The 17,985-nt window shown below is 51.3% G+C and overlaps 1 protein-coding gene across 2 annotated transcripts in view; it reads left to right on the forward strand.

Annotated features, from left to right (window-relative positions):
* Nucleotides 1-17,985, forward strand: part of PPP1R13L (protein phosphatase 1 regulatory subunit 13 like) — a 142,076-nt gene that overhangs the window by 72,490 nt on the left and 51,601 nt on the right. Inside the window, exon 1 of one of the 2 annotated variants that reach the window (XM_063938448.1) lies at nt 10,547-10,638. The exons of the other annotated variant lie outside the window; for it this stretch is intronic. Within the exon in view, the coding sequence (XP_063794518.1) occupies nt 10,550-10,638 (89 nt within the window). The 5' untranslated portion in view covers nt 10,547-10,549. Of the gene's footprint in view, nt 1-10,546; nt 10,639-17,985 lie in introns of those variants that run through there. 2 annotated transcript variants of the gene reach the window in all.

Below are 17,985 nucleotides of genomic sequence, written 5' to 3' on the forward strand. Positions count from 1 at the left end.
GTCAGTGCCTAGCATCACCCATATGTAGTACAGGGGAGCACATTACCGTCAGTGCCTGGCATCACCCATGTGTACGGGTGAGCACATTGCCATCAGTGCCTGGCGTCGCCCATATGTACAGGTGAGCACATCACCGTCAGTGCTTGGCGTCGCCCATATGTACGGGTGAGCACATTACGGTCAGTGCCTGGCGTCGCCCATATGTACAGGTGAGTGCATTACCGTCAGTGCCTGGCGTCGCCCATATATACGGGTGAGCACATTACGGTCAGTGCCTGGTGTCACCCATATGTACAGGTGAGTGCATTACCGTCAGTGCCTGGCGTCACCCATATGTACGGGTGAGCGCATTACCATCAGTGCCTCGCGTCGCCCATATGTAAGGGTGAGCGCATTACCGTCGGTGCCTGGCGTCGCCCATATGTACAGGTGAGTGCATTACTGTCCGTGCCTGGCGTCGCCCATATGTACAGGTGAGTGCATTACGGTCAGTGCCTGGCGTCGCCCATATGTACGGGTGAGCACATAACTGTCAGTGCCTGGCGTCGCCCATATGTACGGGTGAGCGCATTATGTCAGTGCCTGGCGTCGCCCATATGTACAGGTGAGTGCATTACGGTGAGTGTCTGGCGTCGCCCATATGTGGCCCCTGGGTGTTCCTCCTGTTATGTATACCATGTATGAGGACATAAGTGTAGGGATCATTGCCGGGTTCTCTGCACAGACTCCTGTGGCTCTCCCTCCTCTGAGCTCTTATGTAACAGTTTCTATGTGTATAAAAACTAAACTCCTGGCCCTGCCCATGTTATGTCACAGAACAAATGTATGATGCAATATGGCCGCCGAGTCCTCTGTCTTCTAATGATTGGAACAGTTCCTGAACACAGCTGAGCCGCTCTGTGCTTGTGCGGCGTGACACTTTCTCTGATGCCGTATCTTCTGATGCAGGGTCACTGGCCGCGCCAGCCTCGCTGCTGTGTACTTTCTGAGCCACCTTAGGGTTACTCCCACGTCCGATGGGCCACGCAGCGGTCGCCATGTTTCTCTGATGCAGGGTCACTGGCCGCGCCAGCCTCGCTGCTGTGTACTTTCTGAGCCACCTTAGTGTTACTCCCACATCCGATGGGCCACGCAGCGGTCGCCATGTTTCTCTGATGCAGGGTCACTGGCCGCGCCAGCCTCGCTGCTGTGTACTTTCTGAGCCACCTTAGTGTTACTCCCACATCCGATGGGCCACGCAGCGGTCGCCATGTTTCTCTGATGCAGGGTCACTGGCCGCGCCAGCCTCGCTGCTGTGTACTTTCTGAGCCACCTTAGGGTTACTCCCACGTCCGATGGGCCACGCAGCGGTCGCCATGTTTCTCTGATGCAGGGTCACTGGCCGCGCCAGCCTCGCTGCTGTGTACTTTCTGAGCCACCTTAGTGTTACTCCCACGTCCGATGGGCCACGCAGCGGTCGCCATGTTTCTCTGATGCAGGGTCACTGGCCGCTCCAGCCTCGCTGCTGTGTACTTTCTGAGCCACCTTAGTGTTACTCCCATGTCTGATGGGCCACGCAGCGGTCGCCATGTTTCTCTGATGCAGGGTCACTGGCCGCGCCAGCCTCGCTGCTGTGTACTTTCTGAGCCACCTTAGTGTTACTCCCACGTCCGATGGGCCACGCAGCGGTCGCCATGTTTCTCTGATGCAGGGTCACTGGCCGCGCCAGCCTCGCTGCTGTGTACTTTCTGAGCCACCTTAGTGTTACTCCCATGTCTGATGGGCCACGCAGCGGTCGCCATGTTTCTCTGATGCAGGGTCACTGGCCGCGCCAGCCTCGCTGCTGTGTACTTTCTGAGCCACCTTAGGGTTACTCCCACGTCCGATGGGCCACGCAGCGGTCGCCATGTTTCTCTGATGCAGGGTCACTGGCCGCGCCAGCCTCGCTGCTGTGTACTTTCTGAGCCACCTTAGGGTTACTCCCACGTCCGATGGGCCACGCAGCGGTCGCAGTGTTTCTCTGCCTTTGGCCGCAGGCAGCAGATCTGAGAATCCAGCGGTGGACACGCCTCCTGCGGCATTTGCATATCTTCTCAGATCCGCTGCGACTGACGACACTTCACTGAGCCGTTTTGTTACCACCTCTGAATCCGGCCCTGTGCCCTTGCTGGGGGTGTACCCACATGATTAGTGGGCAGCTTTGAGGTGCACCTTTCCTTTTTACTAGCTGTGCCCGCTGTCTGTTGCCATGATCTGCCATCTGCAATATGTTACTGTTCTGTTATTTGGATTGAGGGATAATTATGGGGGGAGGGTGTTGGTGCGGTCTTGTGGTCCCTATACCTCTGACCTCTTTATGGCTCTGGCCTTTTACACGTACTGTAATTGTGTATTTACCATTGTATTTTTATGTGTTATATCAAGTGTGCTGTCCGCTATGCGGAACACTGTCAGCGGGGAGATGCCCTGCTATGCGGAACACTGTCAGCGGGGAGATGCCCTGCTATGCGGAACACTGTCAGCGGGGAGATGCTCCTCTATGCGCAACACTGACAGCGGGGAGATGCTCCTCTATGCGCAACACTGACAGCAGGGAGATGCTCCTCTATGCGCAACACTGACAGCGGGGAGATGCTCCTCTATGCGGAACACTGTCAGCGGGGAGATGCTCCTCTATGCGCAACACTGTCAGCGGGGAGATGCTCCTCTATGCGCAACACTGACAGCGGGGAGATGCTCCTCTATGCGGAACACTGTCAGCGGGGAGATGCTCCTCTATGCGGAACACTGACAGCGGGGAGATGCTCCTCTATGCGGAACACTGTCAGCGGGGAGATGTTCCTCTATGCGGAACACTGTCAGCGGGGAGATGCTCCTCTATGCGGAACACTGTCAGCGGGGAGATGCTCCTCTATGCGGAACACTGTCAGCGGGGAGATGCTCCTCTATGCGGAACACTGTCAGCGGGGAGATGCTCCTCTATGCGCAACACTGTCAGCGGGGAGATGCTCCTCTATGCGGAACACTGTCAGCGGGGAGATGCTCCTCTATGCGCAACACTGACAGCGGGGAGATGCTCCTCTATGCGCAACACTGACAGCGGGGAGATGCTCCTCTATGCGGAACACTGTCAGCGGGGAGATGCTCCTCTATGCGCAACACTGTCAGCGGGGAGATGCTCCTCTATGCGGAACACTGACAGCGGGGAGATGCTCCGCGGAACATTGTCAGCAGGGAGATGCTCCTCTATGCGGAACACTGACAGCGGGGAGATGCTCCGCGGAACATTGTCAGCAGGGAGATGCTCCTCTATGCGGAACACTGACAGCGGGGAGATGCTCCGCGGAACATTGTCAGCGGGGAGATGCTCCGCGGAACATTGTCAGCGGGGAGATGCTCCTCTATGCAGAACACTGTCAGGGGGGAGATGCTCCTCTATGCGGAACACTGTCAGCGGGGAGATGCTCCTCTATGCGGAACACTGTCAGCGGGGAGATGCCCTGCTATGCGCAACACTGTCAGCGGGGAGATGCTCCTCTATGCGGAACACTGTCAGCGGGGAGATGTTCCGCTATGCAGAACTTGGCATCGTACCTGGTAAATAGAGCGGCGCAGTATTCCAACGTACGTCTTTTCAGACTGGAAATAAAAGGTGCCACCAATGGCAGAGACGGTTCAGGACTTCCATGTCCAACAAAACGTTCTCTGAGATACAGATGCATTGAAACAGATGTACCCGGAGTCGCACAAGATGTAACATGCTGTTGGATTATGGAAGCAGTATCTTCACGAAAACTTTCAGAATGTATTCAAGTGTATTACACAATCGCAGGTGTGACACCAGCCTAGAACACGTCTTCCGACTCTCAGGTGTGACACTAGCCTAGAACACGGTATAACGCAGGGGTGACACCAGCCTAGAACACGTCTTCCGACTCTCAGGTGTGACACTAGCCTAGAACACGGTATAACGCAGGGGTGACACCAGCCTAGAACACGTCTTCCGACTCTCAGGTGTGACACTAGCCTAGAACGCGGTATAACGCAGGGGGTGACACCAGCCTAGAACACTATAACGCAGGGGTGACACCAGCCTAGAACACGGTATAACGCAGGGGTGACACCAGCCTAGAACACGGTATAACGCAGGGGTGACACCAGCCTAGAACACGTCTTCCGACTCTCAGGTGTGACACTAGCCTAGAACGCGGTATAACGCAGGGGTGACACCAGCCTAGAACACTAAAACGCAGGGGTGACACCAGCCTAGAACACGGTATAACGCAGGGGTGACACCAGCCTAGAACACGGTATAACGTAGGGGTGACACCAGCCTAGAACACTGTATAACGCAGGGGTGACACCAGCCTAGAACGCGGTATAACGCAGGGGTGACACCAGCCTAGAACGCGGTATAACGCAGGGGTGACACCAGCCTAGAACGCGGTATAACGCAGGGGTGACACCAGCCTAGAACGCGGTATAACGCAGGGGTGACACCAGCCTAGAACACTGTGTAACGCAGGGGTGACACCAGCCTAGAACACTGTGTAACGCAGGGGTGACACCAGCCTAGAACACGGTATAACGCAGGGGTGACACCAGCCTAGAACACGTCTTCCGACTCTCAGGTGTGACACTAGCCTAGAACACGGTATAACGCAGGGGTGACACCAGCCTAGAACACGTCTTCCGACTCTCAGGTGTGACACTAGCCTAGAACGCGGTATAACGCAGGGGGTGACACCAGCCTAGAACACTATAACGCAGGGGTGACACCAGCCTAGAACACGGTATAACGCAGGGGTGACACCAGCCTAGAACACGGTATAACGCAGGGGTGACACCAGCCTAGAACACGTCTTCCGACTCTCAGGTGTGACACTAGCCTAGAACGCGGTATAACGCAGGTGTGACACCAGCCTAGAACACTAAAACGCAGGGGTGACACCAGCCTAGAACACGGTATAACGCAGGGGTGACACCAGCCTAGAACACGGTATAACGCAGGGGTGACACCAGCCTAGAACGCGGTATAACGCAGGGGTGACACCAGCCTAGAACGCGGTATAACGCAGGGGTGACACCAGCCTAGAACGCGGTATAACGCAGGGGTGACACCAGCCTAGAACGCGGTATAACGCAGGGGTGACACCAGCCTAGAACACTGTGTAACGCAGGGGTGACACCAGCCTAGAACACTGTGTAACGCAGGGGTGACACCAGCCTAGAACACGGTATAACGCAGGGGTGACACCAGCCTAGAACGCGGTATAACGCAGGGGTGACACCAGCCTAGAACACTGTGTAACGCAGGGGTGACACCAGCCTAGAACACGGTATAACGCAGGGGTGACACCAGCCTAGAACACGGTATAACGCAGGTGTGACACCAGCCTAGAACACTGTATAACGCAGGGGTGACACCAGCCTAGAACACGGTATAACGCAGGGGTGACACCAGCCTAGAACACGGTATAACGCAGGGGTGACACCAGCCTAGAACACGGTATAACGCAGGGGTGACACCAGCCTAGAACACGGTATAACGCAGGGGTGACACCAGCCTAGAACACTGTGTAACGCAGGGGTGACACCAGCCTAGAACACTGCGTAACGCAGGGGTGACACCAGCCTAGAACACTGCGTAACGCAGGGGTGACACCAGCCTAGAACACTGCGTAACGCAGGGGTGACACCAGCCTAGAACACTGCGTAACGCAGGGGTGACACCAGCCTAGAACACTGCGTAACGCAGGGGTGACACCAGCCTAGTACACTGTGTAACGCAGGGGTGACACCAGCCTAGTACACTGTGTAACGCAGGGGTGACACCAGCCTAGAACACTGTGTAACGCAGGGGTGACACCAGCCTAGAACGCGGTATAACGCAGGGGTGACACAAGCCTAGAACACTGTGTAACGCAGGGGTGACACCAGCCTAGAACACTGTGTAACGCAGGGGTGACACCAGCCTAGTACACTGCGTAACGCAGGGGTGACACCAGCCTAGAACACTGTGTAACGCAGGGGTGACACCAGCCTAGTACACTGTGTAACGCAGGGGTGACACCAGCCTAGAACACTGTGTAACGCAGGGGTGACACCAGCCTAGAACGCGGTATAACGCAGGGGTGACACCAGCCTAGAACGCGGTGTAACGCAGGGGTGACACCAGCCTAGAACACGGTATAACGCAGGGGTGACACCAGCCTAGAACACTGTGTAACGCAGGGGTGACACCAGCCTAGAACACTGTGTAACGCAGGGGTGACACCAGCCTAGAACACTGTGTAACGCAGGGGTGACACCAGCCTAGAACACTGTGTAACGCAGGGGTGACACCAGCCTAGAACACTGTGTAACGCAGGGGTGACACCAGCCTAGTACACTGTGTAACGCAGGGGTGACGCCAGCCTAGTACACTGTGTAACGCAGGGGTGACGCCAGCCTAGTACACTGTGTAACGCAGGGGTGACGCCAGCCTAGAACGCGGTATAACGCAGGTGTGACACCAGCCTAGAACACTGTGTAACGCAGGGGTGACACCAGCCTAGAACACTGTGTAACGCAGGTGTGACACCAGCCTAGAACGCGGTATAACGCAGGTGTGACACCAGCCTAGTACACTGCGTAACGCAGGGGTGACACCAGCCTAGAACACTGTGTAACGCAGGGGTGACACCAGCCTAGAACACTGCGTAACGCAGGGGTGACACCAGCCTAGTACACTGCGTAACGCAGGGGTGACACCAGCCTAGAACACTGTGTAACGCAGGGGTGACACCAGCCTAGTACACTGTGTAACGCAGGGGTGACACCAGCCTAGAACACTGTGTAACGCAGGGGTGACACCAGCCTAGAACGCGGTATAACGCAGGGGTGACACCAGCCTAGAACACTGTGTAACGCAGGGGTGACACCAGCCTAGAACACTGTGTAACGCAGGGGTGACACCAGCCTAGAACACTGTGTAACGCAGGGGTGACACCAGCCTAGAACACTGTGTAACGCAGGGGTGACACCAGCCTAGAACACTGTGTAATGCAGGGGTGACACCAGCCTAGAACACTGTGTAACGCAGGGGTGACACCAGCCTAGAACACGGTATAACGCAGGGGTGACACCAGCCTAGAACACTGTGTAACGCAGGTGTGACACCAGCCTAGAACGCGGTATAACGCAGGTGTGACACCAGCCTAGAACACTGTGTAACGCAGGGGTGACACCAGCCTAGAACACTGTATAACGCATGGGTGACACCAGCCTAGAACACTGTGTAACGCAGGTGTGACACCAGCCTAGAACGCGGTATAACGCAGGTGTGACACCAGCCTAGAACACTGTGTAACGCAGGGGTGACACCAGCCTAGAACACTGTATAACGCAGGGGTGACACCAGCCTAGAACACGGTGTAACGCAGGGGTGACACCAGCCTAGAACACTGTGTAACGCAGGGGTGACACCAGCCTAGAACACTGTGTAACGCAGGGGTGACACCAGCCTAGAACACTGTGTAACGCAGGGGTGACACCAGCCTAGAACACTGTGTAACGCAGGGGTGACACCAGCCTAGAACACTGTGTAACGCAGGGGTGACACCAGCCTAGAACACTGTGTAACGCAGGGGTGACACCAGCCTAGAACGCGGTTTAACGCAGGGGTGACACCAGCCTAGAACACGGTATAATGCAGGGGTGACACCAGCCTAGAACACTGTGTAACGCAGGGGTGACACCAGCCTAGTACACTGTATAACGCAGGGGTGACACCAGCCTAGAACACTGTATAATGCAGGGGTGACACCAGCCTAGAACACTGTGTAACGCAGGTGTGACACCAGCCTAGAACGCGGTATAACGCAGGGGTGACACCAGCCTAGTACACTGTGTAACGCAGGGGTGACACCAGCCTAGAACACGGTATAACGCAGGGGTGACACCAGCCTAGAACACGGTATAACGCAGGGGTGACACCAGCCTAGAACACGGTATAACGCAGGGGTGACACCAGCCTAGTACACTGTATAACGCAGGGGTGACACCAGCCTAGAACACTGTGTAACGCAGGGGTGACACCAGCCTAGAACACTGTATAACGCAGGGGTGACACCAGCCTAGAACACTGTGTAACGCAGGGGTGACACCAGCCTAGAACGCGGTATAACGCAGGGGTGACACCAGCCTAGTACACTGTGTAACGCAGGGGTGACACCAGCCTAGAACACGGTATAACGCAGGGGTGACACCAGCCTAGAACACGGTGTAACGCAGGGGTGACACCAGCCTAGAACACGGTATAACGCAGGGGTGACACCAGCCTAGTACACTGTATAACGCAGGGGTGACACCAGCCTAGAACACTGTGTAACGCAGGGGTGACACCAGCCTAGAACACTGTGTAACGCAGGGGTGACACCAGCCTAGAACACTGTGTAACGCAGGGGTGACACCAGCCTAGAACGCGGTTTAACGCAGGGGTGACACCAGCCTAGAACACGGTATAATGCAGGGGTGACACCAGCCTAGAACACTGTGTAACGCAGGGGTGACACCAGCCTAGTACACTGTATAACGCAGGGGTGACACCAGCCTAGAACACGGTATAATGCAGGGGTGACACCAGCCTAGAACACTGTGTAACGCAGGTGTGACACCAGCCTAGAACGCGGTATAACGCAGGGGTGACACCAGCCTAGTACACTGTGTAACGCAGGGGTGACACCAGCCTAGAACACGGTATAACGCAGGGGTGACACCAGCCTAGAACACGGTATAACGCAGGGGTGACACCAGCCTAGAACACGGTATAACGCAGGGGTGACACCAGCCTAGTACACTGTGTAACGCAGGGGTGACACCAGCCTAGAACACTGTGTAACGCAGGGGTGACACCAGCCTAGAACACTGTATAACGCAGGGGTGACACCAGCCTAGAACACTGTGTAACGCAGGGGTGACACCAGCCTAGAACGCGGTATAACGCAGGGGTGACACCAGCCTAGTACACTGTGTAACGCAGGGGTGACACCAGCCTAGAACACGGTATAACGCAGGGGTGACACCAGCCTAGAACACGGTGTAACGCAGGGGTGACACCAGCCTAGAACACGGTATAACGCAGGGGTGACACCAGCCTAGTACACTGTATAACGCAGGGGTGACACCAGCCTAGAACACTGTGTAACGCAGGTGTGACACCAGCCTAGAACGCGGTATAACGCAGGTGTGACACCAGCCTAGAACACTGTGTAACGCAGGGGTGACACCAGCCTAGAACACTGTATAACGCAGGGGTGACACCAGCCTAGAACACGGTGTAACGCAGGGGTGACACCAGCCTAGAACACTGTGTAACGCAGGGGTGACACCAGCCTAGAACACTGTGTAACGCAGGGGTGACACCAGCCTAGAACACTGTGTAACGCAGGGGTGACACCAGCCTAGAACACTGTGTAACGCAGGGGTGACACCAGCCTAGAACACTGTGTAACGCAGGGGTGACACCAGCCTAGAACACTGTGTAACGCAGGGGTGACACCAGCCTAGAACGCGGTTTAACGCAGGGGTGACACCAGCCTAGAACACGGTATAATGCAGGGGTGACACCAGCCTAGAACACTGTGTAACGCAGGGGTGACACCAGCCTAGTACACTGTATAACGCAGGGGTGACACCAGCCTAGAACACGGTATAATGCAGGGGTGACACCAGCCTAGAACACTGTGTAACGCAGGTGTGACACCAGCCTAGAACGCGGTATAACGCAGGGGTGACACCAGCCTAGTACACTGTGTAACGCAGGGGTGACACCAGCCTAGAACACGGTATAACGCAGGGGTGACACCAGCCTAGAACACGGTATAACGCAGGGGTGACACCAGCCTAGAACACGGTATAACGCAGGGGTGACACCAGCCTAGTACACTGTATAACGCAGGGGTGACACCAGCCTAGAACACTGTGTAACGCAGGGGTGACACCAGCCTAGAACACTGTATAACGCAGGGGTGACACCAGCCTAGAACACTGTGTAACGCAGGGGTGACACCAGCCTAGAACGCGGTATAACGCAGGGGTGACACCAGCCTAGTACACTGTGTAACGCAGGGGTGACACCAGCCTAGAACACGGTGTAACGCAGGGGTGACACCAGCCTAGAACACGGTGTAACGCAGGGGTGACACCAGCCTAGAACACGGTATAACGCAGGGGTGACACCAGCCTAGTACACTGTATAACGCAGGGGTGACACCAGCCTAGAACACTGTGTAACGCAGGGGTGACACCAGCCTAGAACACTGTGTAACACCGCTGTAGGACCTGACAGTGGGGTGGGGTGAGCGGGTGGACATATTCCAGGCTTCGGTTAGGTTTGGTGTTCTTGCTCGCCCTCTGTATTTGCTGGGACAGTGAGGGGAACGCTCTGCTCATCACTCCTCTTATCTCGCCTCCTCCTCCTAATGATGGGTACCTGACAGTGTGTCATCCGCCCGCACAGACTCCTCCCCTGTACACACAGCAGCTCCCTACACCGTGCAGCATCCTGCACACACACTACCTCCTCACCATGGTACAGACGCAGCAGAGACACAAACTCTCCCGCTTTGGGAGCATGGCGTCTCTATCCGGAGGGAGGAACCTGCGCGGCCGCATATGGTGCGTTATATTGCAGTGTAGCAGGGATAAGACTTAGAAGATTTCTATATGAATATGTATATATCAGTACCGCACTGTGTATGATGTGTATACTATAGTGCTGTGTTGTAACAGTGTGTAGTAGAATCTGCATTAGCTGTGCGGTGTTATGTAACGTTTTCCTGCAAATTTTATACTGTGCATCATAAGTTCTACATGTGACGCTTTTCTGATATTCTGCCGCTTAGTGTGTGCTGTGTGTGTATATATGTGTGTATATATGTGTGTGTGTGTATATATATGTATATATATATATATATATATATATATATATATATATATATATATATATATTTATATATAATATATATTTATGTGTGTATATGTGTGTGTATATATATGTGTATGTATATATAATAACTCACTTTCTGTTTGCGTTCCACTGTCTCCGCTTGTGGAACGCAGACCCAGTAGCGCGGCTGGCTTCCCTGTAGCCCATACTATGTATGGCTCAGGGGCCCCGATCTCTCAGAGACTGTTACAGGATATTCTCCATGATTTTTATATTTTTAATGAAATCAATGTTTTGATATTAATCGTTTTTACCTCTTGGGTGATTTTTTTTTGGGTGAGAGGGTTCTTGTCCTAGGGTGCCATATACTAAAGGAAGATCCTTGGTACATCGAATATATGACCTGTTTTCTGAGGTGGATTCAGTCACCACTTCAGCCTATACTGAATCTACAGTAATATATGTATTGGCGCACTGGGATATTTGTTATATATTATACTGTTGTGTTTGTGTATACTGTGTGTGTATGTATTATGTATACATTGGGGTCAATTCAATTCAGCAATTTATGAATAGCGCCGGGAATTAGCTCCCGACGCTATTCAATTCAGCTCCAGTTAAGTCGGCGATGTCCCGTTCTCGCCGACTAAACAGGTTGAATTGTCGGGAGAACGGGCATTCTCCGACTTAACTCCCCGGCGCGAGGCTGATTCCCGACAGAATCAGCCTCGCGCCGGCCGCGAGGCAGCACTTTTGTCGGGTTTCTTCTCTCATCCCCCGGGGATGAGAGAAGAATTCCCGACAATTGCGGGTAACTAGCAGCTGAATTGAATAGCGTCGGGAGCTAATTCCCGGCGCTATTCATAAGTTGCTGAATTGAATTGACCCCATTATGTGTTTTATACGTGTATGTATATGTGTGTATGTGTATGTGTGTATATATATATATATATATATGTATATATGTATGTGACTATATATACATACATACATACATACATACATACATACATACATACATACATACATACATACATACATACATACATACATAGAATTTGTCGGCAGATAAGAACCACTTGGCCCATCTAGTCTGCCCCCTTTTTTTTTATCCTCTAGGTAATCTCAACCCTTTTTGAACCTTAATTCTTTGTAAGGATATTCTTATGTCTATCCCATGCATGTTTAAATTGCTCTACAGTCTTAGCCTCTACCACCTCTGATGGGAGGCTATTCCACTTATCCACTACCCTTTCTGTGAAGTCATTTTTTCTTAAATATCCGCTGAACCTCCCCCCCTCCAGTCTCAGTGTATGTCCTCGAGTTCTAATATTTCTCTTCCTTTGAAGAATGTTTCCCTCCTGAACTTTAAGACCCTTGATATATTTGAAAGTTTCTATCATGTCCCCCCTTTCCCTTCTCTCCTCCATACTATACATGTTAAGATCTTTTATCCATTCCGGGTAAGTTGTGTGATGTAGGCCATGCACCATGTTAGTTGCCCTTCTTTGTACACTCTCTAATGTATTTATATCCTTCTGGAGATATGGCCTTCAGAACTGGACACAGTATTCCAGTATTCCCCATATATATATATATATATAATGTGTGTGTATATGTATGGATGTATGCATTGGGCGATGCATTGTACCACGTGGTTGATAGGGGTCATACACTGCTCAAAAAAAAAAAGGGAACACTGAAACAACACATCCTAGATCTGAATGAATGAAATATTCTTATTAAATACTTTGTTCTTTACATAGTTGAATGTGCTGACAACAAAATCACACAAAAACTATCAATGGAAATCAAATTTATTAACCCATGGAGGTCTGGATTTGGAGTCGCACTCAAAATTAAAGTGGAAAAACACACTACAGGCTGATCCAACTTTGATGTAATGTCCTTTAAAACAAGTAAAAATGAGGCTCAGTAGTGTGTGTGGCCTCCACGTGCCTGTATGACCTCCCTACAACGCCTGGGCATTCTCCTGATGAGGTGGCGGATGGTCTCCTGAGGGATCTCCTCCCAGACCTGGACTAAATTATCCGCCAACTCCTGGACAGTCTGTGGTGCAACGTAGCGTTGGTGGATGGAGCGAGACATGATGTCCCAGATGTGCTCAATTGGATTCAGGTCTGGGGAACGGGCGGGCCAGTCCATAGCATCAATGCCTTCATCTTGCAGGAACTGCTGACACACTCCAGCCAGATGAGGTCTAGCATTGTCTTTCATTAGGAGGAACCCAGGGCCAACCGCACCAGCATATGGTCTCACAAGGGGTCTGAGGAGCTCATCTCGGTACCTAATGGCAGTCAGGCTACCTCTGGCGAGCACATGGAGGGCTGTGCGGCCCCCCAAAGAAATGCCACCCCACACCATTACTGACCCACTGCCAAACCGGTCATGCTGGAGGATGTTGCAGGCAGAACGTTCTCCTTGGCGTCTCCAGACTCTGTCACGTCTGTCACATGTGCTCAGTGAGAACCTGCTTTCATCTGTGAAGAGCACAGGGCGCCAGTGGCGAATTTGCCAATCTTGGTGTTCTCTGGCAAATGCCAAACGTCCTGCACGGTGTTGGGCTGTAAGCACAACCCCCACCTGTGGACGTCGGGCCCTCATACCACCCTCATGGAGTCTGTTTCTGATCGTTTGAGTAGACACATGCACATTTGTTGCTTGCTAGAGGTCATTTTGCAGGGCTCTGGCAGTGCTCCTCCTGTTCCTCCTTGCACAAAGGCGGAGGTAGCGGTCCTGCTGCTGGGTTGTTGCCCTCCTACGGCCTCCTCCACGTCTCCTGATGTATTGGCCTGTCTCCTGGTAGCGCCTCCATGCTCTGGACACTACGCTGACAGACACAGCAAACCTTCTTGCCACAGCTCGCATTGATGTGCCATCCTGGATGAGCTGCACTACCTGAGCCACTTGTGTGGGTTGTAGACTCCGTCTCATGCTACCACTAGAGTGAAAGCACCGCCAGCTTTCAAAAGTGACCAAAACATCAGCCAGAAAGCATAGGAGCTGAGAAGTGGTCTGTGGTCACCACCTGCAGAACAATTCCTTTATTGGGGGTGTCATGCTAATTGCCTATAATTTCCACCTGTTGTCTATTCCATTTGCACAACAGCATGTGAAATTGATTGTCAGTCAGTGTTGCTTCTTAAGTGGACAGTTTGATTTCACAGAAGTGTGAGTGACTTGGAGTTACATTGTGTTGTTTAAGTGTTCCCTTTATTTTTTTGAGCAGTGTATAATGTTCTCTATGGGCTCACACTGGGAGGGCGATGCATTGGTGTACCACGTGGTTGATGGGGGTCATATAATGTTCTCTATGGGCTCACACTGGTTGCAGACAGAATCCCTGACACGGAAGCACTGTGAGTAATAAATACATTATTACACAGTTGTTATAATTGGTGACAATGTGCAGTTAGAGCTGTGATAGTGCAGAAAGTATTGCTGGGACTGTGGTCTGCGCGGTTTTCTGGTGACGGGCCGGTAGAATATGCAGATGTAACCATAAAGGAGGAAGATGCCGCTCTTACATCACACGTAATGAGATCCGTGACCTAAATACTTCATGTTATGTAATGTGTTACCGCTGCGCTCCTGGAAGAGTTTATTGGCAGGAAGAGACGTGCGCGGAGTTTCAGTGTTTGCATTAGTCACTCCCAGCAGGGAGACTGATCGTCGGGAAAGGGATGGGGCGTTTCATATACTGATAACGTATAACCGGACTGTAAAGATGCTGTGACCTACCTGTAGCAGCCATCGCTGCGAATCCCCCTGTAGTGCTGCGCTCCTGACGTATTCCACAGCGTGGGTGCTGTGTGCACTGTGCTCTGTAACAGCAGCGGATTCTCAATAATCATCTACACTGTAAGGATAAAGTACCAACCAATCAGCCTCCAAGTGTCACTTTTCAAACTCAGCCTGTAACATGACAGTTAGGAGCTGATTGGCTGGTACTTTATCACTTTTCAAGGCTTGGTACATCTCATCCCGAGTGTCTTAAATTTCCATCCTACACACTGCCATATTTATGCTATGCTCTAAGCCACGGTGTGGTCAGAAGGTAATTTGCCTGTGGTAACAGTTCAGCAGCGTTTAGCGTTGTGTAATAGATGACCACATTGTGCCTGTTGTAGGGTCTTGAAGGCAATCTGTATATACAGGGCCGCTGTTACAGACACCATCATGGCTACCTCTAATTAGCGACAGATGAGATTGGAGTTTTGTATGGATGATTATGGGAGTGATGAGTTATTAGTTTAATTGGCCTCTTGCTAAACTGGTTATGGTGGTTTCATTCCAAGTTTCATTGGAAAGGGATTGATCTCTCAGACACAATTCTCTGATTGCTGCATATTGCACAACAGTGGTGGCTGATGTCAGGATCCTTTCCATGGTAAAGAAAAGCCCCTTCACAACATCCAGCGCGGTGAAGCGCTCTCAGGGCGGTAGCCATATCATCATCCAAGTCTACCATAAGGAGTAGACTTCAGAGAACAAATACAGAGAGGTCACCGCAAGGCGCAAACCATTCATAAGCCTCAAATATAGAAAGGCCGGATTACACTGTGCAGAACAAACCTCTAAATAAAGCCGACCCAGTTCTGGAGCAGCGTTCTCTGGACAGATGGATCTAAGCCCAACCTGTACCAGAATGATGGGAAGAGAGAAGTGTGGGGAAGGCAGCAAACCAGATCTTCTGTGACACACGGTGGAGGAAGGGTGATGGGTACGCGTGGGATTGTAGCCACCGCTGAACGCATATACCCGGAAACCGGAAGTGTCACATGAGCAAGAGAATCGCTGTTTACATTCATCACAAATAATATCATACCGTGCGATAGGCCGCATCATAATCACAGAGATCCTTATATAGTGGATCATGTACATTCCGGAGTCCTGCCTCGGTCCGAACATATGACCGGGATGATATCACACTCGGCGCCAGTATCAACCAAATTTATTATACCAATGTCTAAATACACAAATATCCCGGCTGTCAAATATATGAAAGGGCAGACTGCTTATCTAGACATTGGTATAATGAAGCTGGTATTGCCCTGTGTGGTAATATTTATGGTGATAGAACAGTGCTTCCGGTTACAGGCTGGAACACATTCCGCACCGGTGGCAGCTATGATCCTAATTGTATAAGGAGCAGCAAGAGGAGAACTATGCTCTTTCTGGAGTGGTTGCGGTATACACCTTGATACTGTGGTGACTGTCCAGATGAAGGTCTTGTTTGGATGCACCCCAGTCCACTGCCTGGGATTTGTGGATGTGAAAGTCATGACCTGCCTAATGGACTCATTTCCCACACACTCCATGTTTCATCCAATCAGAACGTGCTATGAGCCAGAGATTATTTATCCTAGTGCATTAAATTATAAGAGAATGACTTTGTGACAGGACGGTTCCATCTGTGAGCCCCTCACCGCTTTGTGTCCCACCCCTAGTCACAGAACGGAGTTATAGGTCCTGGCCAATTAGGGGATTCCCGCTTACCATCAGTAACCGCCTGTTACTGACTCCACCCATTGCACAGTGGGTGTGTACTATGCTGCCACCACCAAACTCCTAGCTGCGGCATCTAGAACCACGGTTAGCTCTGTATGTGTCGACACGCCGCATTACCACCCCTGTGTGGTGTTGACGAATCCCCAATTGTCGCTTGCCTAAGCACAGCACGATAGTAGGTGGAAGGCGGAGCTTGGAGACGCTGGGTGTATCCTGGACAGCTGGAAAACGGAGCTAGGTTTCGCCTAGCCCTGCAGGTCACAAGAATGAAGCAGTCGTCTTGAGGCAGATGTTTATTTGCCAAAAATAGTCTTAAAAAAGACTCGGCAATACAGCAAGATGTTACAGCAGAATGAGAATGGTATAATACACTCTGGAGCTCACAGGCCTCCTCTTTTTATACACACAATACATGTCAGGGGGTAGTCCCCGCCTCTCAGTCCTTTCCATCCAATCAGGATATCTTACAAAATATAAATAAATTACATTTTAAAAGAATGTAAGTGCATGAAGCAATTTCCTCCTTCCTGTAACACACAAAGTTTGGTGTCATTTAAACTCCATTCCTACCACCTGGCAGTTTACACTTCGCTTTGATACATTTATCACATAGCTTCAAAATACGGTTTGTATTTGATAATCTCCCAAACAAATGTTCCTCATCCTTCCTGCATTTACCATTCAGGATTCATATATCAATCAAAACGGCTACATAAACAAATACAGGTTCCAATCCCAATCTGCCATTTACATATTGAATAAGGAAATCGCTGGTGCCTCCACACTGAAAGATATGAACGGTATCTTGTTCATTAATGAATGAGATTGTTTATATCTTTAAGGTATTATCGCCTAGTGTGTAGGGCCCATTACATATAAATACATGTAAACATGCGATCCTACAACCGTGCACAGAGCACTACATATGACACGTTACATCATTACACACGCATTTACAGAACATGACGCCAAGCACCAATTCCTCCATTAAAATGGCGCTGTGCAGCTGAGGGTTGACTCCTTCAGCGCCGCGGCCACCAGTACACACATGGCTGGGGGGTCTCCGGCCACAGACCGGAATGTGCTCCGAGGCATTACAGGTGACTGACCCTCATACTGATGTGTAATAACAGATCGGACATAAGACGAAACGTCCTCAGAGATTTCTTCTCTATTACACGTTATACCATTCTCCAGAAGGTCCTTGCTTGGGTTCCGGTATGAATGGTCGACAATGGTAAGGTCAACCACTAATGGTCGACATGGACAAATGGTCAACACATGAAAAGGTCGACATGGATTTTTGGACTGTTCTTGGTGTAATTTTTTGCATGCATTTCGGGCAAGGTGCTTCACTCTGCTACCGCTGCACCCGGCACATGTTACCGTTCCCAGTCGTAGTCCTCGAGGATGGTCAAGTATGAAAAAGTTGAAAATCTATTTAAAAAAAAAAAAAGCCACGTCGACCATTTCATGTGTTGACCTTTTGTCCACGTCGACGATATCAATGTCGACCATTAGTGGTGACATTAACACTGTCGGCT

This window comes from Pseudophryne corroboree, chromosome 8 (genome assembly GCF_028390025.1).
Source record: "Pseudophryne corroboree isolate aPseCor3 chromosome 8, aPseCor3.hap2, whole genome shotgun sequence".
NCBI classification, from domain to species: Eukaryota; Metazoa; Chordata; class Amphibia; order Anura; family Myobatrachidae; genus Pseudophryne; species Pseudophryne corroboree.